This window comes from Perognathus longimembris, chromosome 12 (assembly GCF_023159225.1).
Source record: "Perognathus longimembris pacificus isolate PPM17 chromosome 12, ASM2315922v1, whole genome shotgun sequence".
In the NCBI taxonomy this organism is placed as follows: Eukaryota; Metazoa; Chordata; class Mammalia; order Rodentia; family Heteromyidae; genus Perognathus; species Perognathus longimembris.
Window position 1 is genome coordinate 962,109 of NC_063172.1, and position 25,333 is coordinate 987,441.

General features: G+C 57.6%; 1 protein-coding gene across 1 annotated transcript in view; it reads left to right on the forward strand.

The window, feature by feature from the left end:
- The first annotated feature begins 984 nt into the window (after positions 1 to 984).
- Zc3h3 (zinc finger CCCH-type containing 3) overlaps positions 985 to 25,333 on the forward strand; it is a 79,820-nt gene continuing 55,471 nt past the window's right edge. The window contains 4 exon segments of the mRNA XM_048358759.1: positions 985 to 1,093; positions 3,109 to 3,959; positions 3,961 to 4,394; positions 5,687 to 5,883. Coding sequence (XP_048214716.1) covers positions 1,006 to 1,093; positions 3,109 to 3,959; positions 3,961 to 4,394; positions 5,687 to 5,883 — 1,570 coding nt within the window. The 5' untranslated portion in view covers positions 985 to 1,005.

Consider the following 25,333-nt stretch of genomic DNA (forward strand, 5'->3'; position numbering starts at 1 on the left):
TTGAGTTGAAGTTACTTTCACAGTACACATTTTAACCTTCACAATGATGAAATTATCATTTTACATAGCTTACAAAGTCTATGAACTGTAACAATAAAACTACCGTGTATATTTTATAAAATGGGAAAAGCTAAAGATTAAAAAGATAACTTTTTTTTTTATTTTTTTGGTTGTGATGGGGCTTGAATTCAGGGCCTGGGCAGTGTCCCTGGGCTCTTTTGCTCGAGACACAGCTCCACTTCAGGCTTTCTGGCAGTTCAGTGGCGATAGGCGTCTCACCTGGCCTTCCTTGCCCTGGCTGGCTTTGAACCCCGATCCTCAGGCCTCGGCTTCCCGAGTAGCGGGAGCCGCCAGCGCCGGGCCGAGAAGAGATAACTTTCAAATAAAAGTTTAAACTGCTGTTAAAAGAAAATCACATTCACTCACTCAGTCGACAGGTCATCGTTACACAGCCCCGCGAGGCTCCCGCGTCTCTCCGGCCGCCCCGGCCGGCGGCGGAGCGGCCAGGGCCGGCGCCAGCGTTCCGCAGACCGTCCCCAGCACCGGGGCGCCGGGGCCTCGCGGCGGGCCCGGGGGCGAGGCCGGACGCCAGCCCGGGGGGCCGAGGGCTCGGGCGGGGACGTCCGCGCGGCCGGCCCGCCTCCCCCTCCCCCCCGCGGGGGCGCGGCGCGGGGCGGAGCCGCCGAGGCCCCGGCGTGAGGCCGGAGGGCTGCGCGCACCTCGGGAGCTCCGCCGGCCGGGCGCTCCGGCGCGCGAGCCGCGGCCCCGACCGCCCTCGTCCGCGGCGGGCGCCGCCGCCGGGCTCCCCGGGCCCGGGCCGGCCGCTTCCGGGCGCCGCCCGCTGACGTCACCGCCAGCCCCGGCTCGGCGCCCGCGCGCGCGCCGCGTTGCCGGGGCGACGGCGCGGCCCCCGCAGCGCGTCCGGCCCGCCCGGGGGAAGCGGCTCCGGCGCCGCCCCGGCTCTCGGCTGTTGCGGCCCCGCCTGCCGGGGGCCGTCGCGCAGTGATGACGTCGCGGGAGCCCGGCCCGGCGCCGCGGACTCGGGAGATGGAGGAGAAGGAGCAGCTGCGGCGGCAGATCCGCCTCCTGCAGGGTGAGTCGGCCGCGGCCCGAGCGCGGGGCTCCGGCCCTCTCCTCACGCCGCGGCCGGCTCTCCTCGGCGGCGTCCGGGTCGCCCTCGCTCTCGTGGGCCCCGGGGGCCGTCGGGGCGGCCGGGCGGGGTGGGGCCCAGGGCGTTTGGGGCCGGGCCCGACCCCGGCTGGGGCTGGGGTGGCGCCGCGGTCGGCCTCTGGGGAGGGGCGGGCGGGCGGGCGGGCCGTCGCGCTTCCCCGCGGGCGGCCGCGTCCCCGGGCCGCTGCGGTCCCTCTCCATCCTCGGAGTCCCGGCCGACTCCCGGGCCTCCGCTCCCCGGATTTTGGACTCCAGTTGGGTTTTCTAAGGACGACTCAGAAATTCTCTCTCTCTCTCTCTCTCTCTCTCTCTCTCTCTCTCTCTCTCTCTCTCTCTCTCTCTCTCTCTCTCTCTCTCTCTCTCTCTCCCCCCTTCTCCCTCTCCCCCCACCCTTTTCTTTTTGCCCGTCCTGGGACTTGAACTCAGGGCCTGAGCACTGTCCCTGGCTTCTTTGTGCTCAAGGCTAGCACTCTGCCTCTTGAGCCACAGCGCCCACTTCCAGCCCTTTCTGCTTATGTGGTGCTGGGGAATGGAACCCAGGGCTTCATGTATGCCAGGCAAGCACTGTACCACTAAGCCACATTCCCAGCCCCAGGCAGAAATCCTTTTTAAAGTTATTTACACAAAGAGAAGACTTGGGATCTGGAAAGCAGGTACAGAGAAGAGTCCAGGGCTTTAGAACCCTTCTGGGGCTTCCCTCTCACTCACCCTGAAGTGTCATCAGTAAGGGTAGGAGTTTGTGGCATGCGGGTGCGGGTGCGGGTGTGGGTGTGGGGTAACTGCCTTCTTACCGATTTGGTGGCTCAATGCTCCTGTTTGTTCCTGTGGGGATGCAGGTCCCCGCCCCCTTCTGTAGGAGATGGTGTCACGTCTGGCATTTCACTAGCCTGCGTGTAAATTCTTTTTTCTTGTTTGCGATGAGTGTCAGATCTGTTACACTCAGTGGAGATTACTGAGGTTCAATTCTGTGACCTTCCCAGCAGTGGGCAAGCTAGAAGGCCTCTGTGGCTGACCTCCTCCCTCTTGCCTAGACATCACTGGGCCCGACTGGTCTGTGTGCATATGGAGTGATACTTGCCCTCAAAGCATTGTGAGCCCAGCACACTATCAAATACAAACTGTCATACCTCAGGGCTGCATGTTCAGGAAAAGCAGATAGAAATAGGATTAGAGTTGGACTGATAGGGAAAAGGCACCTGGGATTGATAGGCCTACGGGTTTGGGCTAAACTGTCAGTGGTTCCTAGGACTGAAGCAAGCAGGGGCTCGTGTATAAGATAGAGTCTGAGTGGGGTGTCTTGCCAGCCGATGCCCTTCCAGGGGTTTGGTTCAACAGCAGTTGGTTTGACTCTGTGTATATGTGTTGGCACTGGTGCTTGAACTCGGGGTCTTAAGTTTGCTAAGCAAGCACTCTACCATTTGTTCCTAGGGCTTGAACTCAGGGCCTGGATGCTGTCCCTGAGTTGCTGTTGTTGTTGTTTTGCTTAAGGGTATACGGTACCTACCACTTGAGCCACAGCTCCACTTCTGGGTTTTTGGTGGTTAATTGGAGATAAGACCCTCACAGGCTTCCCTGCTGGGGCTGGCTTTGAATAGAAATCCTCAGACTTTTGGTCTGCTGAGTATCAACTAGGGTTATAAGTGTGAGCCACTGGCACCTGGCTGATCATTATGTTTTGTTTTGTTTTTGCCAGTCCTGGGGCTTGGTCTCAGGGCCTGAGCACTGTCCCTGGCTTCTTTTTGTTCAAGGCTAGCACTTTGCCACTTGAACTACAGCGCCACTTCTGGTTTTTTCTATCTATGTGGTGCTGAGCAGTTGAACCCAGGGCTTCATGTATATGAGGCGAGCACTCTACCACCAGGCCACATTCCCAGCCCGATCATTGTTATTCTGATTTATTCCTTCTGGTTAATGGACCCTGTGACTATGTCTTCTCAGGTCTAATTGATGACTACAAAAATCACCATGGAAATGTCCCTGCCCCGGGCACCTCAGCAGCTTCCCGGTGGCAGCCATCTTCTTATCACAGTGGCCGTGCCTTTGGTGCCCGCTATCCTCGTTCAAGTCGCAGAGGCTTCTCCTCCCACAATGGGCCTTCGTGGCGCAAGAAATACTCCCTTGTGAATCGGCCCCCTAGAACATCCGACACAGCTGGTGACCGTCCTATGACCGCACCTCTTGGAGCTGGAGGAAGCCAAGGCCCCAACCCCCAGCAGTATGTCTTTGAGAGACAGGTCCAGCTCAATCCAGATCAGAACATGATCATCAAAATCAAGCCACCATCGAAGTCCAGCTCCATGGGTGCTCCAGGGGCCCAGCGCGGCTTTCTGGAAGAGTATTGTGACCCTTCCTGGAGTGACCAAAGACCCCAAGTAGGTGAAGGTGAGCCCCCTGGTGGGCAGCTGCCAACCTCAAGGCCAGGGAGAGCCAGAGGAAGCTACAGTGCAGAGGAGCCCCTTCTGGTCTGCCAGAAGGAGCCTGGCAAGTCCAGAGTAGTGAAGTCTGTGGGCAGCAGGAGTGGCAGTCCCCCAGAGCCCCGGCGGACAGTCAGCGAGAGTGAAATTGCTGTCAAAGGACACCTCCCATCCTCTACCCTAGCCCACAGGGCAGCTCCTGCTGCTGCCAGCGGTTGTGCCATGCATCCTTTTGATGAGCGGAATGAGAATTCTGGCCTCCCAGATGAGCCAGCTCCCTCAGGCTCTGTGGTGGCTCTGACAAGACCAGTTTCAGGGACCAAGCAGGGCCGAGAGGCCTCTCTGCTAGTATCTTGTAGAAGCAACAAGTTCCGGAAAAAACAACTACAAGTGGGTGGCGGCTTCAGCCAAGAGCCCCCGGGCCACTCGGAGGTCTCTCAGTCCCAGGACAACAGTGGAGAGTGTGAACAGAGCTCCCTGTGGTGCAGCTGGAAAAGCAGAGAAGCCGCAAGCCAAAGCTGACCCAGAGGCCAGGTCCCGGAAGCTGGCCGTGTCCTCCAAGCCCGGGGCCCCCCATAGCAAGTACAAGTGGAAGGCCTCCAGTCCCTCTGCCGCCGCCGCCGCCTCCTGCTGGCAGCCGGAGGTTGGCAGCAAGGACCACACCTCCCGGCTTTCCCCAGTCCCATCTAGATCCCCGTCAGAAGACAGATCAGCAGTGGGATCCAGCAGCCTGAAACCTGTCTTCGGGGATCCCTCAGCATACAAAGTGAAGAGCCGCACCAAGCTCATCCGGAGGCGGGGCAGTGCCAGGTTTGCATCTCCATTGCTGAGATGTCCTGCGGGTGCGGGGTGGGCAGGAGCTGCCCACGTCACTGCCCTCGCCTGGTGTCCGGCTGGGAGCAAAGGAAGGAGCATGGTGGCCTAGTCAGTGTTACTAGTGTGTCGAGCTGGAAGCTTCGAGGATGGTTCTCATCCGTAGTAGGAGGGAGGCTAGGGGTACTGTTGTCTTTTAAGGATGCATAGGATAGGGCTCGGGGTGGCTCTGGCCTGTGCCCTGAGGGGCCTTAGCAGGGGCGCTACCACAAGGCCCTCCCTTTCTCCTGTTGTGGAGCGGCCGTTTTTTCCTTCTAGGCATGTGGGGTTGAAGGACAGATGTGGTCGTCCGGGTGTTGGAGGAGGCGTCTTGTGGGTCTTGCTAGTGTGTATCAGGAGGGGGAGGTTGGAGACTCGTGGCTGCTTTCAGCCTGGAGCCTTGGGCCCTGCCCGAGGGTGCCTGGGCTTTCTTGCTCTCCTCTTGGCTCTGGGAGACCGGGCCGTGGGCGTGCCGCCCTGCCTCAGGGTGTGCCGTGGTGGCCAGCCGTGGTTGGGGCCGGTGCACCGCAGCTCCAGGGCTTTCCCAGCTTTGGGTGCTGCGGCCACCCGGAAAGAGCGCTGCGGTGGCTGGTGGCAGTCGCCCCAGAGCAAGCAGGTTGGTGTATCCCCACCCTCCCTTTGTGGTGGCAGGGGGATCGGTCTGATTGCTGCATTAGGAGGGCGTGCCGCTTTCTAAGCTCCCCGTGCTCACAAGATTGCGGGAGACTCAAAGATGGATAGCATCATTGCCCCCGAGTTTGGTCGGCAGCTGAGGTGCGGTGGTGGCTGCCCTTGCCGGGCAGAAGGCCCAGCTCCCCCTTGGGGCCTGAGCTGGCCCATTCCTCACCGTAGCGGGAGGCCTCTTGCTCTGACTGAGCTGGTGGGGAGGACCAAGGGGAGCCCGGAGCTCCTCTTCTGCAGCTAGGCTGGGGAGTCGTGTGGCCTGTCGGTGTGGTGCCAGCTCCTCCTCAGGAGCCACCCTCCTCCAGCTCCTCCCGTAGCCCGGCGCAGAGGCTCATGTAGATTGGGGAAATAAGAGGTGGCTCTGTCTGTACCCCAGACCAGCTCGGGGGGGGGGGGGGCAGGGGCAGCAGCCAGCTCGACACTGCCTGGCTGGCCGGGGAGGACGGTACCTTGCGTGGCTCCCGGCTAACCTCCGATTGCCTTCCCTACCTCCCTCTCCCTGGGCTCTGGGTGGGCAGAGCCACCTGGCCAGCCTGGTGGTAGCTGCATGTGTTTTGTCTCCATAGCCTCCCTGGGGACAAGAAGAACAGCCCCTCACTTGCCACCACCACCAGGAGCCATTTCAATCTGCGACGGAGACAGGTCCTCCGGGGAAAGAACAGCCCAGTTCTGAAGAAGACCCCCAACAAAGGCCTGTTGCAGGTCACCAAGCACCGGCTGTGCCGCTTGCCGCAGAGCCGGAGCCACCTCTCCGCCAAGGAAGGTACGCCTGGAGAGGGTTCGGCGCAGCCTGGGAAGGCTGTCTTGGCTGCTCAGAGCTAGGGCTGCTGTCTTCTCTTGGCAGATGCCCCTGGCTCTAGCAGGCTCTGTCGGGCAGTGGGTGGGTGGTCTGATGGGTGAAGAGGCCAAGGTGCTCTGTCCCCTACATTGGTACCAGTTGTGTGGCTGGGAAGGTGACTGTTGGCCCTTCCTGTCCAGTCCTCATTATGTACCTGTTGCACCTCAGGGGGAAGTTGAGGGTGGTAGCCATCCAGTGCTTCCAGCCTCTGCCCCCTCAAGGGCTCCTGGGGCCGCGGGGCGCCCCTTCCTGCCCTGAGCCAGTCTGGTGGGAATTCCGCGGCACTCGCCTGGTGTCTGCCTACGTGTGTGGTGAGAGTCTACAAATTGTGGGTGTGGCATGGTCCCTTGGCAGCCGCTCCCCACTGGGAGGTGCTGGTGTCAGGACATGCCCAGGATGGCCTGTGCTCACGGATGGTGCTCTGGGTGTCTGTGGGGAGTGGGTTTGTCTGTTGCTTCCAATCCCGTGGCATCTCCCGTGTTCTCCCTTGGCGTACCGGGATGGAGAGGGCGAGCGCCTGGGGCCCAGCAGGCCTGGGTTTAGGCAGTCCGAGGAGCACTGTGAGTGTGTGCCGCGTGTGGCGCTTGGGGACTGTCGCTGGCTGGACAGGCTCACAGAGCAGTGGTTCTGGGCAGAGCCAAGAGCCCACAGCGGTCTGGCCACAGGAGAGTGGGCTATGGAGCCCGGGCAGAAGGCTCGGGGGGCGCTGTGGCTGTGGTCAGAGGGTGTGGGGAAGTGGGGCTGGGGCCCAGCTGCAGGGCGTCCTGTGTGTGGAGGTGGGGCTGGAGCCCGGCTGCAGGGCGTCCTGTGTGTGGAGGTGGGGTATGGAGCCCGGCTGCAGGGCGTCCTGTGTGTGGAGGTGGGGCTGGGGCCTGGCTGCAGGGCGTCCTGTGTGTGGAGGTGGGGTATGGAGCCCGGCTGCAGGGCGTCCTGTGTGTGGAGGTGGGGCTGGAGCCCGGCTGCAGGGTGTCCTGTGTGTGGAGGTGGGGCTGGGGTCCGGCTGCAGGGCGTCCTGTGTGTGGAGGTGGGGCTGGGGTCCGGCTGCAGGGGGTCCGGCTGCAGGGCGTCCTGTGTGTGGAGGTGGGGCTGGAGCCCAGCTGCAGGGCGTCCTGTGTGTGGAGGTGGGGCTGGGGCCCGGCTGCAGGGCGTCCTGTGTGTGGAGGTGGGGCTGGGGGCCCGGCTGCAGGGCGTCCTGTGTGTGGAGGTGGGGCTGGGGCCCGGCTGCAGGGCGTCCTGTGTGTGGAGGTGGGGCTGGAGCCCGGCTGCAGGGCGTCCTGTGTGTGGAGGTGGGGCTGGGGCCTGGCTGCAGGGCGTCCTGTGTGTGGAGGTGGGGCTGGGGCCCGGCTGCAGGGCGTCCTGTGTGTGGAGGTGGGGTATGGAGCCCGGCTGCAGGGCGTCCTGTGTGTGGAGGTGGGGTTGGGGCCTGGCTGCAGGGCGTCCTGTGTGGGCGTCCTGTGTGGGCGTCCTGTGTGGGCGTCCTGTGTGACAGAGGATGTGTGTGGAGCAGGGCCCGGGGCCTGTGGAGGGGGCTGTGTGGCAGTGCACACAGAAGGGTGAGTGGACAGTGCACCTGTGACCTGCGGCCAGGTGTGGGGTGGGTGGAAGAGGCCTCTAGCTTTGAATGGTAGAGGTGGACGGCTTGCTGGTGTGGCCAGCACGATGAACAGAGAGCTGTGGAGGCCATTGCTGGAGTCCCCAGAGTTGTGCCTGTGCTGGGCTAGCCTCCTTCCTCTTTCGGCCCAGGGCAGAGTGGGGTGCAGGCTGGCTCCTGTTGGCAGGAGAGGGAGAGTAACCCCGAGCCCCACGGAGAGCAGCCAGGCAGGGAGGCAGCAGGGGGTCCTGACACCACCAGCTCTACCTGCAGACAGCGCCCAGCCTCGGGCTGGCTGCATGTTAGCCGGGGCCCGGGAAGCAGAGGAGGCCAGTGGCGGCCACCAGCGTGCAAGGAAGAGGGCTGCTGTGGTTATTACTGGCAGCGTGGGCAAGGCAGCGGAGGGGGCTGTGACCGCGTCGGTGTTGGGGAGAGTCAGGTGGGAGTGTGGGAGCACCAGTGCCCAGCAGGCTGGGGCCGGCAGGGGGTGTGGAGGGCCTGTGGCGGAGGTGATGGCATGCCCAGGCGTGGCCTGTGGAGGCGGTACACAGGTGTGGACCAGAAAGTTCCTGTACACGGCTCCATCCTCCCTGCCTGCTCGGGTACCGAGGCTGTGTGTCGTGGGCCCTAGCCGGGGCTGCCGTGGGTTCGGGGCTGGGATGTGCCACGGTGCTGAAGTGGAGCTCTGCCTTGGGAGGGAGGGAGTGGCCGGCTGCGAGGTGGCGTGGGCCGCCCCTTCACCTGGCTGCTCGGAGCCCTCTCTTACCCCATAGCTTTGCAGAAAACACTTGTCCTCAGCTCCGACCCTCCTTCTGGAGGGGACACGGGTGCCCCGGTGTCCAGGGAGGAGCCTGGTTGCCAACTGGACTCCTGTGCTGGGCAGGGTGGGAAGGGGAAGAAAGGCCTTGGCGCAGTGGGCCAGCTGCAGGCCTGCTGCGAGGCCCAGCTTCCAGCAGAGGGCACCCTTGTTCCTCTTATTCCTCCAGCCACCTTTTTCTGGTAATTGATTGCCTAATTTCCTCTTTATGTGAAAGAAAGCAGATATCAAGTAATTTGCAGCAATAACCTGCTAATGCTGGGCCAGTATCGAAACTCCCCTGTTCATTTCAAGTGGCAGATAAAACACTAATACATAATTATCCTTGCAAATTGGATTGTTTTAAATAACCAAAAGGCTACGGCCAGGAGAAAGCGATCCCATCTCCTTCGAGTTACTCTTGCAGCGTAATTGCCGCGTTCAATCAATTTCCCTGGCATTAGAAATTCCATCACAATCAACATTAAGCTTTATTCATTGTGATGGCTAAGAGCCGGGCCATTTCTCCTCTTTTTCTTAACTGGCAAAATTAATCAGGGAAAAGATTTTAAACATTTACCCGTGTGAAAGAGGTCAGCCCTGCCACTATATTGCTCAGCAGATAAGGGGGCTAATAAAAAGAAAATTGAATTACTAATGATCGCCAGGAACAGAGTATATAAAACCTGGCCATCGCCAGTTCAGGAGAAGGAGAATCAATTTTCTTGGGACAAGGTGCGCTCATTTTTTATTTTGGCGCATATTATCAGCAATTTAATTTGAGAGCACATAAACAGGAGGAAACAGTTAGGGAATAATGAGCCTGGAGGTGTAAAGTGCCGCTGGATATATGCTGTACACAATTTATTTGGCACAACAGATAATCGCTTTAATTGAATTCAAAACTGCATTGTTCAGCAGCCGCGGGGCTGCTCCCGCCTGGGGACTGAGAGTGTCCGGAAAGTTCCTGCCTGACTCAGGACCTTCCTCCCATCCGTGGCGCAAGCTCCTCCTGAGGGTTCTCTGCGAAGACTCTTCCGCCGGGAATCAGACTTGGGCGGGGAGTGGGCGGCGGTCCCCGTTGTCACCGTGTCTCTTCCTCCCCTTGGGACGGAGGATGGATTGCCGAGCCGGGGGCTGGGCACGCGGCAGACGCCACGCCCGCTCCACCTGCCTCCTGTGGAAGAGGCTAGAGAAGGCTGGTGGGCAGAAGAGAGGGGACCTTCCGGGCTCTCAAAAATGGGGCCTGGCCTTCTGTCCACGTGACGGTGACGGTCAGCAGTCACAGCATGACGACTGCCCGCCACACTCAGCACCACATAAGCAGAAAAAGCCGGAAGTGGCGCTGTGGCTCTAGTGGTAGAGTGCTAGCCTTGAGCAAAAAGAAGCCAGGGACCCTGACCAGGCCCTGAGTTCAAGCCCAGGACTGGCAAAAAACAAAAACAAAACCTGGGTCCTATTTGGGAAGTGGGGCCTTTTTAAATATATTATTTTTGTGTGTGTGCTGGTACTGGGTCAGGGCCTCTTGCTCTTACTTGGCTCTTTCCACTCAAAGCTGGTGCTCTGCCACTGGAGCCGAACCTCTCCTTCCCGCTTTTTGCTGGTTAACTGGAGATAAGAGTCTCACAGACTTTGCTGCCTGGGCTGGCTTCAAATGTTGATCCTCAGAGCTCAGCCTCCTGAGCAGCTAGGATTGCAGGTACAAGCCGCCCACACCTGGCTAGGGTCCTTCCTCTGACCATTCGGAGGCTGTAGGGACTCGCCCATCCGTCTGTGTCTTTTGGCGCCCCCATCCGCCCCCAGCGCTCCTGCAGAGTGCCGAGCTGGCTCTGGGGCATGGATGGGGCCCGTTCTCAGTTGCCGCCTCAGCCACCTGGGGGAGGGAGCAGCTTGGGAGGCAGCCTCAGGTGTGGAAGTCTAGCTGGTGTTCCTCCTCCAGCCAAGGCTTTCCCGTCAGTGTGCTCACAGATGCATTGGGGGCCTGGAGTATGCTAGCTTCTTAGCCCCTCTATCCCCCAACAGCTCCTTCTGTCATCTCCAGAAGCCTTTAAACCCTTCTCACTTCTCACTAAAGTCCTGTGACTTCCCCGGCCACCTTCCCTCTGGCCAGGCCTGGCCCTCGGAGGATCGAGCTCCTCTCTCAAGGCCTCACCTGGTCTCTGGCCGATTGTTACCCTGGCCCACCCTCCAGAGCCCCTGCCCAGCCCTCCCCAGGCTCTCCCCCTCCTTGACGAGGCCCTGCCTTTCTGGGCCCCACTTCTGGCAAAGCTCTGTGGATGCCTACTTTTTTTGTTTTTCATGGTTGCAACTGTTTTCTTAAATTGACTTATTTATTGTCAAGGTGATGTACAGAAGGGTTACGGTTTCATACGTAAGGCTGTGAGGATATTTCCTATCAAACTTGTTGCCTCCCTCATTTGTCTCCCACCTTCCCCTCCCCCAGCATGCCTCCTTTCCAGTGCAGTTCCTCTCTCAGAGGTCCTTGTTGCCGTCCGCTGGGTGCGTGTGGTCAGCCCTCTCGGGTTCTCTTCTGGGTTACCTTCAGGCTGCCCCGAGTGCCTCGGACAGCCTGATCCATTCCCCACTCCTCTCCCCTCTCCGCCCCCGAAAAGTAATGCTATACCATGCTTTGAACTCAGGTCCTTGTACTTGCTTGGCTAGCTTGCTTGTCTGGAACTTCGCTACTTGAGCCTTATCCCTCCCCCTCGCTTTTTGCTAGAGTTTTGGAGATGGAGTCTCACAGGCTTCAAACTGCCACTGAGCCACTGGTGCCGGCCTGCTCCCTTCCCTCCCTCCCTTCCTTTCTTCCATCTGATGGCACCGGGGTCTGGACTTAGGGCCTCACACTCGCTGTGCAGGCACTGGACCCCTTGAGCCATGCCTCCAGCCCCTGCCTTATTTTAGTTGTGTGGCTTGCCTGTACTCCTGCGTTAGGAAGGTGTGGTGGTCGGGGCCCTGTCCTACCCCTGGTATCTGTCTGATCCTGGCACACTCGTGTGAACCTCTTGGTGTCAGACAGAAGGGGGGCAGACAGTGTGGGGGGAGGGCCGACTTCACGGTAGCAGCCGCCCCCTGCAGGAGGCCCTGTGGGGTAGGCTTCGCTGCAGAGTGTGCTGCAGTTCCGTCACCACGTGTGTGGAGAGCCAGGCCCCTGCCCTGTCTGACCTGGGCTGCCATGGCCTGGGCCGTGTGCCGGCGGGGGCTGTGGATGCAGCACTGCTCACCTAGGAGGCTCCAGGCCTCCTGTGGTCCGGGATGGTCCAGAATGGTTGGAGTGTCAGCACGTAGCCTAGGAAGAAAAGAGGGCTGCAAGGAACTGACCTCCTGCTGGTCCTGCCCCTTGCCAGGTGGGCACCGTGGGCGGGACGCTCCCTTCCACCGTGGGCTGTAAATGACCGCTGCTGCTGTCTCACCCCATGTCAGTCACCCGGGGCCTTGGGATGGCTAGGAGCTGAGGGGTGCCAGCCAGCTGCCCCTGAGGTGATGGCGTAGCAGCCCCCTGGAGCCGTAGCCTCGGGGCCGGTCCTCCGGCGGGTCCTGAGCCGGACAGCTTCCCTGGAAGCCCACTGCCAGTGGAGTACACATGTCGACAGCCCGCACTGGTGACACAGGCTCAGGAGTGGCCGTCTGGTTGTGACACACCTTCCCTGCCTGGTCCCGGCATGGGCTCTTGAGCCAAGAACGGACCCCTCTCCCTGCGCGTGGCAGGGACGCCTGCAGTTCCCGCCCCAGCGCGGGGGGGTGGGCGTGCCCTGGGACCCACAGTGCTGTGGGCAGTGCTCTGGAGGGCCCGCTGTGCCTTGACAGGAGGGGAGAACTGGGGACAACCGCAGGCCTGAGGGCGGGGGAGCCGCCAGGCTGGATGGCCACCCTTTCTTGCTGGGTGCCGGGAGCAGCCTGTGCCTGGTGTGAGGGCCTGGACCCTGGCTGGGGGGTGGGCGTGTCTCCGCTCTGCCCTCTAGGCTCGCTGCCTGGGGCCCCGTGTTCATTTCCTTGTCTGTCGGGGTCGAGGCTGGACTTGCTGTGCAGGTGGAGGGAGTGGAGCCTTCAGCTGCTGCGGCCGGCCTCGCATGCCCGCCCTCTGTGGGGTGGCGGGGCTGTGCGGGAGCCCTGCCCGGAGCTCGGGGGCCTCCATCCATCCCGGCCTCGCATGCCCGCCCTCTGTGGGGCGGTGCGGCTGTGCGGGAGCCCTGCCCGGAGCTCAGGGGCCTCCATCCATCCCGGCCTCGCATGCCCGCCCTCTGTGGGGCGGCGGGGCTGTGCGGGAGCCCTGCCCGGAGCTGGGGGCCTCCATCCATCCCGGCCTCGCATGCCCGCCCTCTGTGGGGCGGTGGGGCTGTGCGGGAGCCCTGCCCGGAGCTCGGGGGCCTCCATCCATCACAGCTCACAGCTCTGCAGCTGGGCTGTTCGATTTCACTACAGTGAACACTGTGCAGGGTGTGAGAGCAGTTAAATCTGGAGTCCTGCTTTCATAAGGGAAAAGCAAAGTGCTGAGTTAGGCTCTGGGAAAGGCAGCCGCAGCGATCCTCGGGTCTTGCATAAATTATCAGGCACGCCAGAGGCCTCCAATTTTACGTGTGTTGTGGCTGTGCTAATTAATTTTCCACAAGAATTGGCGTGGGAGTGCATGCGTGTGGGGTTCATGGTGAAGACCCCAGGCCTTGCCAGGCCCACAGGATTCCTGGCTAGAGCCTGTTCCTGTAGGGGCCCTGGGTCCCCTGGCTTGCGACAGCGTGGCCTACTCCACTGTCAGATGCCCTGAGATGGTCCTCTTGTCACTCGCATGCCTGAGGAATAACATCTCCCGGGCTTCTTGGCAGACTTTAGGTCAAGCATAGCGCTTGGCAGCCAGGTCCGGGCAGGCTGGAGCACTGTTGGGGAGCCCAGGCCTGACGTAGGAGCAGGGTCTTAGGGTGAAGGCTGTGTCAGCGCCTCTGGCTAGGCTGCTGGGGGAGTTCCCAGGGAGCAGGGCACAGGGTTGTCCCGCCATTTCCCGGACGCCATTTCCACTCTGCCTCCTCGGGCACTGGGCGGAGCCCTGTGGTCGTGCGTGGACACGTTTAACACACTGGCCACTTCCTGGCACTGTCGTTCACCAGCAGGAAGTTCTCCTGGCCTGGGAAGTGTGCGAGGCTGTGCCAGCCGTGGTGGTGTGGCTCTGGACCCCTTGGAGTGCCAGGCCCGGGGCCCCTCTTTCCCTTGGCTTCCCCTTGATGCCTTCTCGTCCCCCCCTTCGCGGAGCTGTGGTCCCACCAAGCCAGGCTGGCTGTGGTCAGAGCCCCAGGTGGGTATGGTCCAGCCAGGGCCGCCTTGGTTCTCATGGGCCCCCTGCCCGGCGCTGCCTCACCTTCCTGCCACTCCCCGTCCTCTGCCATCCCTGCCCCGCCGAGCGGGGACGAGCATATTGTGGCCTGGGGACAGCCAGCACAGAGTGGAGTATCCAGCTGGGGTCTCTCCTTGTGAGAGGTGGCTCTGGACTAGACAGGGCTTCCTGGGGGCCAGCAAGCAGGTAGTCCCCTGGAGGTTTGGGGTGAGCCAGAGGACAATCCAGGCCGCTGGGCACAAGTTGGGGTCGCTCCGCCCTGTCCCAAAAGGTGGCTGGCCTTTGGCTCTCCTCACTCTGACTGCTGGGAAGGCTCCCTGCTGTGCCTCTCTGTTGTCCAGGCCAGGTGTGGTGGGGGCCGTCCCTCCCTGTGGTCCTTGACTGTTGCCCGGGCCAGGCCTCCCTGGTTGCTCTGCGGCTGAGGGGAGGAGCCAGTGCCATTCCCAGAGGTGCCCGGTGTGCGTGCTCTGGAGGCTTTCCTGTCCAGAGTCTGCCTGCAGGCCGCCAGCTGGAGCCCTGTGCACTCCCCTCAGGGTGCTGGGGGTCTTCCCAGGTCTGCTGTCCCTGATGGGCCTTTCCCCAGAGCCAGTGGCTCTGCATGCTGCCTGGCCTGGGAGGCCATGCTCATGACAGGCCTGAGCCTTCCAGGGGAATTCTTTCTGCGGGTGACCGCTGGGTACAGGAGGAAGGCCAACCAGGCTGGCACGGGGGGACGCATTGTCTAAGGGTGGGCAGGTTTCCTCTTGCCCCTTTGCCAAGCTGCCCCGCCTTGGGGATCTGCTGTGTGGCAGGACCTAGTGTGGCCCCATCTGGCCTAGGGCACTGAAGAAAAGGGTATGGGGATCCCCAGAATCATCACACGCTCTAGGGCAAGGACAAGTGGGGTGCCGGGGGCTGGGAGGCACCGCTGAGGGGTCTGGGGACTGTAGACAGCCAGTAGGAGGCCATCTCCTCGCCCGTCGTGCTCATCCACCTGAGTAGCTGTCCCCGAGTCTCAGGTCTGCTCTCTGGGGAGGGGCGGAGTACGGCTGTGTTAGGGTGGACTCTGGGTGCACAGCAAGCCCCTGTTGGAGCCTGTGCTGAGGCTAGCTGTGGCACACTCTGAGACCCAGTCTGGCGTGAGTGCCCGGCTATCTGGGCCTGTCCCTGCCTCCTGCCCCCAGCCAGTGGGCCTTCGTCCTTGCAGCCAGTAGGGTGGGCATTGCTTGAAGAGACCCTGCACCTGTTCTTGGGTCCTTTCCCTCTTAGCATGGGTCTCTTCTTCTTTCCTTTTAAAGGAAAGTGCATCCAGGTTAGGTTGGGGCTGGCTGTCAGGCCCTGCCTGAGGTTGCTGTCCTGCTATCACCCCGTGGCTGTGCTGCTCTCTGGGCGTGGGAGGGGCAGAGGGAGCAGGCTCTGGGCATCAGGGATGGGACGAGTAGCCCTGGGCTGCCCTGGGAGTGAGGATTGGTTGTGTGTGGCGGCGCCCGAGGGCCCTCACGCGGAGGGTTGGCGTCCTGTGAGGCCCAGCCGCCATGGAGGGAGAGGAAGCGTTGAGAGGACCGTCTGAAATAGGCAGCTTAAGGTTATGAATTTCCCTCCAAGTGTAGCTTTAGTTACTGTTAGGTTAATTATTTTTGCTCTCCTCCAAAAGATTTTCCAATTTTCATGCCGTTTTTTTTCCTTTGACTCATGAGTTATGTAGGGAGGAGATTTTGAAGTTATTTTAACTGATTAATTCTGGGTGTGCAGTCTGACTGCAAACTTCTGGCATTTGCCTAGACTTAACTTTTGGTCAACTTGTGAGGGTTTTTCAGTCAACCTGTGGTATGTGTTTGGAAAGAACGTGATTTCCAGCTCTGGATGTGGAGGTGTAAAGTAAATCGTGTAACTTGTGCTCTCGACAGATTTTGTATGCCTCCCAGCCCTGAAGGGAGGGAAAGAGTGGCTTTCTGTGGCCCTGTGGCCTGAGGAATGTGTCAGAATCTTTCGCTGTGTCAATCTAGCACTTAATATCTGGAGCTCACTCTGCTGGGTGCAAACCGAGTTGAGATTGTATCTCCTTGGAGGAGAAATGTCCTCTCTGTCATTAGTAATGCTTCTTTTTGCTTTATTTTCTGCCAGTCCTGGGCCTTGGACTCAGGGCCTGAGCGCTGTCCCTGGCTTCTTTTTGCTCAAGGCTAGCACTCTGCCACTTGAGCCACAGCACCACTTCTGGGTGTTTTTTGTATATGTGGTGCTGGGGAATCGAACCCAGGGCTTCATGTATATGAGGCAAGCACTCTTGCCACTAGGCCATATCCCCAGCCCTCAGGTAGAGTCTTAGGTTTTCCCCAGGGCTTGCCTCAGAACACTGTCCTACAGCCCTCAGAATCGTAGGTGCATGCCACCATACCTGGCTTATTAACTGAGATGTCCAGGATAGCCTAGAGCTATGATTCTCCCCATTGCCGGTCCTGTGTAGCTGGGTTACATGTGAGCCATTGTGCCTGGCCCAAAGAGTTGATTTTTAAGGTCTTTTTTTTTTTTTTGCCCATCCTGGGCCTTGGACTCAGGGGCTGAGCACTGTCCCTGGCTTCCTTTTGCTCAAGGCTAGCACTCTGCCACTTAAGCCACAGCGCCAATTCTGGCCGTTTTCCATATATGTGGTACTGGGGAATTGAACCCGGGGCTTCATGTATACGAGGCAAGCTCTTTTGCCACTAGGCCATATTCCCAGCCCAAGAGTTGGTTTTTAAATGTAGTCTTAAAACACCTTTTTAGAATATTTAGTCCAGCTGGGTGCCAGTGGCTCATGCCTGTCTGTAATCCCAGCTACTCAGGAGGCTGAGATTTGAGATTGCGGTTCAGAGCCAGCCTAGGAATGAAAGGAGACTCTTATCTCCAATTATCTGCCAGAAAACTGGAAGTGGCGCTGTGGCTCAAGTGGTAGAGCATTAGCCTTGAGCTGAAGAGCTCAGGGATAGCACCCAGGCCCTGAGTTCAAGCCCCAAGACAGACAAAAAGAAAGAAAGGAAGACTTTTCTTGGGGGTTGGAGGGATGACTTCATTGGTAGAGTGTTAGCCAGTGAGTGAAAATGTTGGTAGGTACTGAGTTCGAGTACCAGTCTTGGACTTTAAAAAAGAAAAAGAATGTTTCTCGGATTTGTCTGTCTAGGCTGGCTTTAAACCCTGATCTTCAAATCTCAGTCTCCTGAGTAGCTAGGATTACAGGCATAAGCTACTAGCACAGTGTATTAATATATTGGGGCTTATATTTGCCATTTTAAAATTGTTTATTTAATTTAATTTTTTTTGTACTGATACTGGGATCTGAACTCAGGGCTGAGCACTGTCCCTTAGCTTTTTACCTAGGCTGGAACTCTGCTGATGGAGCCACAGCTCCACTTCAGGCTTTTTGGTTGGTTAATTGGGGATAAAAATCTCATAAACTTTGCCGCCCAGGCTGACTTTGAACCATGCTCCTCAGATCTCAGCCTCCCAAATAGCTAGGATTACAGGTGCCCAGCCATTCTTTTATACTTTTAGTGGCTTCCCTTCAGATTGTACTGTGTTCCCATCACTGTAGATATCACTGTGGATACTTATAAACTAGCATGTGCTCATGCCGTGGATAATAGAAGTGTAGGGGGCTCCTTTTTGTGTCACATGCAAGAGCTGTCATGATTTAAACTCTGTATATACATATATGTATGTATTTTCTTTTCTTTTTCTTTCTTTTTTTTGTTGTTGGTCATGGGGCTTGAACTCTGCGTCTGGGCGCTGTCCCCGAGCTCTTCAGCTCAAGGCTAGTGCTGTATTCCTTGAGCCACAGTGCCACTTACAGTATTCTGGTAGATAATTGGCGATAAGAGTCTCATGGACTTTCCTGCCTGGGCTGGCTTTGAACCACAATCCTCAGATCTCAGCTTTCTGAGTAGCTAGAATGACAGGCATGAACCACCAGTGCTGGGCTTCTTTCGTTTTTCTTGATTCCTTTTTCTGCTTATACCTAGAGAAAAAAACTTCTTAAGAATATTTCTTGGGGCTGGGAATATGGCCTAGTGGTAGAGTGCTTGCCTCACATACATGAAGCCCTGGGTTTGAGTCCTCAGCACCACATACTAGCCTTGAGCAAAAAGAAGCCAGGGACAGTGCTCAGGCCCCTGAGTTCAAGCCCCAGGACTGGCAAAAACATTGGGCTGGGAATGTGACTTAATGGTACAGTGCTTACCTCGCATGTGTGAAGCCCAGGGTTCGATTCCTCAGTACCACATACACAGAAAAGCCAGAAGTGGCACTGTGGCTTAAGTGGTAGAGTGCTAGCCTTGAGCAAAAGAAGTTCAGGGACAGTGACCAGGCCCCCGAGTTCAAGCCCCAGGACTGGAAAAAATGAATAAAGTGTGTGGGTGTGTGGGTGTGGGTGTGGGTGTGTGGGTGTGGGTGTGGGTGTGGTGTGTCTCTTTTTCTTTTTTCTTTTTTTCTGTGTATGTGGTGCTGAGGAATGGAACCCAGGGCTTCATGCATGCTAGACAAGCACTCTACCACTAAGCCACATTCCCAGCCCCAGTGTGTACGTGTTTCTTAAATAATAGGGTTCTACCATGGACCAGTTCCTTCAGTGTTTTTATGATAATGCCTTTATTTTTACCTTAGTTTGTGAAGGGTATTTTGCTTGTTAAAGCATTTTAGTGGCAGAGCTTTTGCCCAGCATCTGTGAGGCCCTGGGCTGATCCTTAGCGCTGCAGAAAATGAAACAGACTAGTTTTAGAGTATTTTCTTTCCTTTGTTTGATGATCTTATTCCATTGCTTTTGGAGTTGGCAGCTGCTGTTGAGAGATCAACTGTCAGGACTTGAAAGTCACACATCTGTCTTTGCCCTCTGGTTGTTGCTGAGGTTCTTCTCCCTCTTTGGTCTTCGGGTGGGTTTGCTGTCACATGCTTAGGTGTGCTTTTCATTAATTCTGTCTAGCTTACTTGTCTGCTATTCTGCTCAATACATTTGCCACTAAGTTCATTCCTTGATTTCAGTTAGATTTTTTGTTGTTGTTTTGTTTTGCCAGTCCTGGGGTTTGGACTCCGGGCCTGAGCACTGTCCCTGGCTTCTTTTTTTGCTCAAGGCTAGCACTCTGCCACTTGAGCCACAGCGCCACTTCCAGCTTTTTCTGTTTATATGGTACTGAGGAATTGAACCCAGGGCTTCATGCATGCTAGGCGAGCACTCTACCACTAAGCCACATTCCCAGCCCTGAACATAATCTCTGTGTGTGTGTGTGTGTGTGTGTGTGTGTGTCTGTGTCTGTGTCTGTGTCACAGGATCTTACTATGCAGCCTGAAATTTGTGGTCCTCCTCCTCAACCTTCTGAGCAGCTGGGGTTAAAGGCACACGCCACCATTCCTGGCTTCATCTAACCACTCTCAATTATCCCCTCTCTGCTTTAACAATTCAGTAGGTTTTACTTTCTCCTCCTTCCTTTTCTCCTCCTTCCTCCCCCTTCCCTTCCTCCTCCTCCTTCCTTCTTCCTTCTTCTTCCGTCTTTTCTTGCTGGTCCTTGGGCTTGAACTCTTGGGCCTGGACCCTGTCTCTTTGCTTTTGTGCTCAAGGCTAGAGCTGTACCACTTGAGCCACAGCTCCACTTTGGCTTTTTGTCCATAAGTAGAGATAAGCGTCTCAGGGACTTTCTTGCCTGGGCTGGCTTTGAGCTTTGATCCTCAGATCTCAGCCTCCTATGTAGTTTAGGATTCCAGGAGCGAGCTACTGGTGCCTGCTTTATTGTTCTAGTTTCATGCATGCAAACAAACTACTTCAACTGTATTTATACTCATTTACTCCCTGGTTAGTCTTTCCCCTTTGTGCTTTTACCACCTCCAGTAGACCCATACTTTCCCGTCATTTTTTTTTTTTTTTACCAGTCCTAGGGGCCTGAGCACTGTCCCTGGCTTCTTTTTGCTCAAGGCTAGCACTCTGCCACTTGTATATGTGGTGCTGGGGAATTGAACCCAGGGCTTCATGTATACAAGGCAAGTACTCTTGCCACTAGGCCATATCCGCAGCCTCCCCCATCATTCATTTTTTAGTGTTTGTTAATTGTACCACCAAGGGGTATCACCATGATATTTCAGACATGTATATATTATGTTTTGATCAGAATAACTCTCTGTATTGCTTTCTCTCACTCTCTTTTTTTTTGGGGGGGGGGGCAGTCCTGGGGCTTGAACTCAGGGCCTGAGCACTGTCCTGGCTTCTTTTTGCTCAAGGCTAGCACTCTACCACTTGAGCCACAGCGCCACTTCTGGCAGTTTTCTATATATGTGGTATTGAGGAATTGAACCCAGGGCTTCATGTGTAAGAGGCAGGCACTCTTGCCACTAGGCCATATTCCCAGCCTGTATTGCTTTCTCTTTCTTCTTTCTTTGCAAACCCATTGCAAACCCAGCTTTCATTACACCATACGTTGTAGCTGTATATTTTGAAATTATTAATGTTTTCTTTTTCTCCTCATCCCCTTACTCCCCTAAATAGTCCTTTAGTTAGAATCTTGTTCTATGTATATGTATATAAACTTACATATATTCAAAAAAGAAACTTAGGTATATAGGTGTATATGTATGTCCTTGTCTTTGAATATGTATGTATTTCCCCCATCCCTGGTTTTAGAGCTTGAACTCGGCCTGTTCCTGATCTTCTTTTGCCCAATGCTAGCACTCTACCACTTGAGTCACAGCACCACCACTTCCAGCTTTTCTTGAGTAGTTTATTGGATATAAGAGTCTCATAGACTTTCTTGTCCAGGCTGGCTTTGAACTGTGATCCTCAGATCTCAGCCTCCTGAGTAGCTAGGATTACAGGCGTGAGCCAGCAGTATCTGGCTATCTGTGTCTTTTAGGTTTAGCTTCTTCATAGGAGCCCAGTACTACTTTTATGAGACTTTTTTTTTTTTTTTGCCAGTCCTGGGGCTTGGACTCAGGGCCTGAGCACTGTCCCTGGCTTCTTTCTTCTCAAGGTTAGCACTCTGCCACCTGAGCCACAGCGCCACTTCTGGCCATTCTCTGTATATATGGGGCTGGGGAATTGAGGCGAGCACTGTTGCCACTAGGCCATATTCCCAGCCTCCCAGTACTACTTTTATTTTATTTTATTTTATTTATTTATTTATTTATTTTGGCCAGTCCTGGGCCTTGGACTCAGGGCCTGAGCACTGTCCCTGGCTTCTTCCCGCTCAAGGCTAGCACTCTGCCACTTGAGCCACAGCGCCGCTTCTGGCCGTTTTCTGTATATGTGGTGCTGGGGAATCGAACCTAGGGCCTCGTGTATCCGAGGCAGGCACTCTTGCCACTAGGCTATATCCCCAGCCCCCAGTACTACTTTTAAAGGGCACTCAGTTACTGAGATGTGTCTATTGTTGTTTTTCCTCTTAATTTTGAATCGCATCTGATGTGCTCCAGGTTTGGTTGTTTTGTGGAGTAGTGAGCCTTGAATGTAAAGTGTTTGGAGGTTGAGACCGGTGATGGGACCTGTGGCGTCAAGGCTAGGTAGAGGATCGTATGCCCAGATGGCGCTGTCTGCTCTGCTGCCCAGGGACTAGCCTGAGCTTAGACTGTGGCTGGCGTATGGTGTCCTTCCCGGAGAGGGTCTCTGTACTGGGCAGGCCGAGGGACTCTAGCCCCACGGGCCCTTAGTAGCCTGCTGGGCACGTGGGAGGCTGGCCCCTGAGAGCCCCAAGGACTCCCCATGGGGCTGACTCTTGAGCCACTTCTCTGTTTGCCTGACAACAGGCTGTGACGCCCGGGCCCTTCACCGAGTGGCCTTGCAGCAGCCAGGAGGGTGCAGGGCTCAGGTATGTGGCTCGGGACAAGCTCCAGGTAGGTCCCTACGCGCCCACCGCAGCCCCCGCTCGGCATAGGGAGCTTGCGGGGGGGGGGGGGGGCAGCCGCTGGCAGGCTCTGGGATGCGCCCCCACAGCCCCACATGGGTCAGGAAGCCTCTGCAGGAGCCCTGTGCTGCAGGGCACGCACACCCACACATCCACTGTGCTCAGAGGCCTGTGTGCCCGCCGTACCCACTTCCAGTTCATTAAAAGTGTTGGTGTACGCTGCCCGGCATGGTGGCTCACGCCTATAACTCCAGCTACGCAGAGTTCTGGGCTTGAGACTAGCTCTGACAGAAAGGTAGTGAGGCCTCTCTCAGTTACTAAGCTGAGCGTGGTGGTGCATGTCTAAAATACCAGCAGTAAGTTATAGGAAGGAGGGTCATGATCTGAGGCAAAAACTCCAAACACTAGACACGAAATAACTAAGGGCAGAAACCACTGGGGTTGTGGCCCAAATAACAGCACCTGCTACCAAGTGGGCGGCCTCAAATTCAACTCCTGGTACACTTCAACAACAACAACAACTGCATGGAAGGAACCTGAGAGATCTGAGCAATGCCTTCACCTCCTGTCCAGAGTGACCGGCCTGTGTGGGACAGGGATCTTCCTTGGGCTCCGCTGCCGAGGGCAGGCCGTGTTCTCATGGGGTGGACCTGAGCCTGGGCTCCCATCCAGGGCTGCGCGCTGCCTGCATCTGCAAAGCTCCGCCAAGCTGCTGCGGACTCCATGGGGTTCCTAGCCCGTCGCCTCCCTCTGTGGGCTCTGCTTGTCTAAATGAGTCCTGGAGCCGTGGAGTTCCCTCCTCGTGGCGTGTTCTAAGCCGCGTGGATCTGTGATGGGCTCTGGCAGCTCTCCTCCTAATTGCCCACCGTCCGCCGTGGAGTGAGCCGGTGGCGGTGCTAGCGCAGGTGGGAGCATGTAGAGCTCCTGGCGCTGGCGCCGCGGGCTGAGGGCACCCCGGGCCGCAGTCGCTCCCCCAGCCAGCTGTGTGATTGAGAGGCTCTGAGAACGGGTCAGGCCCATGGTGTCTCACAGCGCTCTGCAGTTCTGAGTGGGGAGGCCACCCGGAAGGCTGGAAGGCGGCAGGGACGGTAGCCTCCCTTCCCGCCCTGTCTCCTGCTGGGAGTGTTGGGAAGGCCTGCTTTCCTCTGGCGCTCCCCTCCAGGGACACGGGGGCAGAATAGGGGGACTCCCCGTGGGGCACTGGGAGGGCAGAGCTGGGTCTCGTGGGGTGTCTGGCTTCCCCAGAGCTCTGAGCAGCCAGAGCAGATGAGCAACGTTGTGTGCAGCGGGGCAGACTGTGGTCCAGGTTCCCCCGGCAGAGTGGGGGCTGCGGGTGGAGCGGCTGGCGGTCCCCTCGCCACCCCTCCTCCTCCTCACCACTTAGTGGCCCACGCCGCTCGCCAGCTACCGCAGGTGGGGGCGCATCCCAGAGCCGGCCAGCGGCTGCCCCCCCGCAAGCTCCCTATGCCGAGCGGGGGCTGCGGTGGAGCTTGTCCCGAGCCACACACCTGAGCCCTGCACCCTCCTGGCTGCCGCAAGGCCACTCGGTGAAGGGCCCGGGCGTGCTCTTCCGCAGCAGCTTGGCGGAGCTTTGCAGATGCAGGCAGCGCGCAGCCCTGGATGGGAGCCCAGGCTCAGGTCCACCCCATGAGAACACGGCCTGCCCTCGGCAGCCGGAGCCCAAGGAAGATCCCTGTCCCCACACAGGAGGTGAAGGCATTGCTCAGATCTCTCGGGCCCCTTCCATGCAGTTGTTGTTGTTGTTTTCTCCCGAGGGCTGCCTTGGGTCCTGTATGCCAGCACGTTGGCCGCCGGTTTGACCCTGGGCTGGGCGAGGTGGTTGTTCCGCGGCCGGGGACTGGGCTCAGTTTCTAATGACCGGGACAGCCCCTTCCATATTGCCTGTTGTATCGCGGAATGGAAAGGGACGTTTATTGAGGGCTCATCTACTGTTCCAGTGCACTTCTTACTTTCAGCTTTTGAAGGTGACCCTTCTAACATTTGTTCAATGTCATGTAATTTCCCTGACTCCTCATCTGTTTAACTGCTTCATTTCCCCCCTGTGTAACTTGGGTACCATTTACTGTTGAGAGGGGTACACAGGGCAGTAGTCCATCTTCCTGCTGAGAGGGGGCTGTGGGTCCTCAGGAAGGGGCCCACCTGATAGAGGAAATGATGAGGAAAGATCAGTTGGTAGCCACCGTGATCAGGATAAGAAAATGACTGGGGTCAGAAGACATCAGGTTGTTTTATTTGTTGTTGTTGTTGTTGGTTGTGGGGCTTGAACTCTGGGCCTGGGTGCTGCCCCTGAGCTCTGTTAGCTCAAGGCTAGTGCTCTACCCCTGGATCCACAGCACCACTTCCGGTGGTTAATTGGAGATAAATCTCATGGACTTTACAGCTCGGGCTGGCTTTGAACTGCGATCCTCAGATCTCAGCCTCCTGAGGAGCTAGGATTACAGGCGAGAACCACTGGCAACTCGCTTAAGTTACTACTGTAGCTGCTCCCGGGAAAGGACTACATCTCCTTTGATGCGAGTGGGTGACTTGCTCGTGAGCTTCAACTCCTGGCTCAGGCTTGCTCCCTGTCCCCAGAGAGCAGACGAGGGGTCCCCTTTGCTTTCCGGTCTCCATCCCAACCCTTGAGATGCATGTATGCGCTCAGGAAGAGCATTTCAGGGTGTCTCACAAAGGAGGAGTCTCAAAGGTAAAAGTTTTAGCAAGGATTTATTTGAGTACAACAGGGTTATAGTTTGGAGAAATAGAAGTATTTCCTGTTCCCACGCAGGAAATGGGAGTTCAAGACACTCCCCCTCCGTCCCTTTTTCTGAACTGGGGGCTCACCTGGCTGTACAGCCCCGGGCTGTGCAGCGGTCTCGTGCTGATTCTTGGCCTAGGCGGTGCCTGCCTTCTGCAGCAGTCTCCTTAGCTGCCTGCTGCTCCGTCCCCTCGGGCCTGCTCCCATGGGGCTAGCGGCAGTAACCTTGTGGTGGTGGGAGGTGCTGCCCTCGCCCCTCCCTCCCCTGCCTTAGAGGTCTGGAGTGATGGTTAAGAGGGGAGGGAAGGACCCACCCTCTGTAATCTATAGCGACTGTCAGGAAGCAAACTACTCCCATTTCATACTGGCGGGTCAGGTGTCAGCGCGCGATCGATGGCTCGCGTACAATAATTACAGGAACTAGGGGCTTGTGTTGCTTGAGTGACTTTGGGAAGAGTAGGGTCTCAATCTTCCCTCTAATAGGGCTCTGACAGTCTGAGGCCGCCTTGGCGGCAGCTCCAGCGGCGCTGAGTCTTGGTCTGACAGTGTTGTCATTAAACATCAGGTAGTGTGGAACAACAGAGAACACGGGTCCTGCATGGGGGACAGGACGGCTGACAGCGGTGATTTGTCATCACCGAGCTACCCAAACTCCTCGCCGTGCCGCGCGCGCGGCCGCTTAGGGTGACTTATGGGCCTGTCTGGGGCCGCCGTGGTGATTTGATAATCCGTAAATGTTTGTCAAGGATGGATCCCTGCGGTGCCGCGAGGGAGGCCGGCCAGGGGCTGGCCGCCAGCCCAGGGGCGCGGGGGCGTGGCCCGGGGGCTCCCCGCATCCCCCGGGGGCGCCGAGCGGCTCCTGGCCTGGCTCTGGCACTCCACCGTCTGCCGCGAGGGGGAGGATGTGTGTGTGAACGCTCGTGTCCACTCTCTCATCCACGGGCGGCCCCACCGCCACGGCCGGGCTCCCTGCTTGCGGTGGGCCTTGTTCTTGTATGTTTGAAGTGCTGGGAACCATCAAGCACGGGGAAAGTGGAGTGATTTATTAGACTCATAAAAATTCATACCTTGTGAT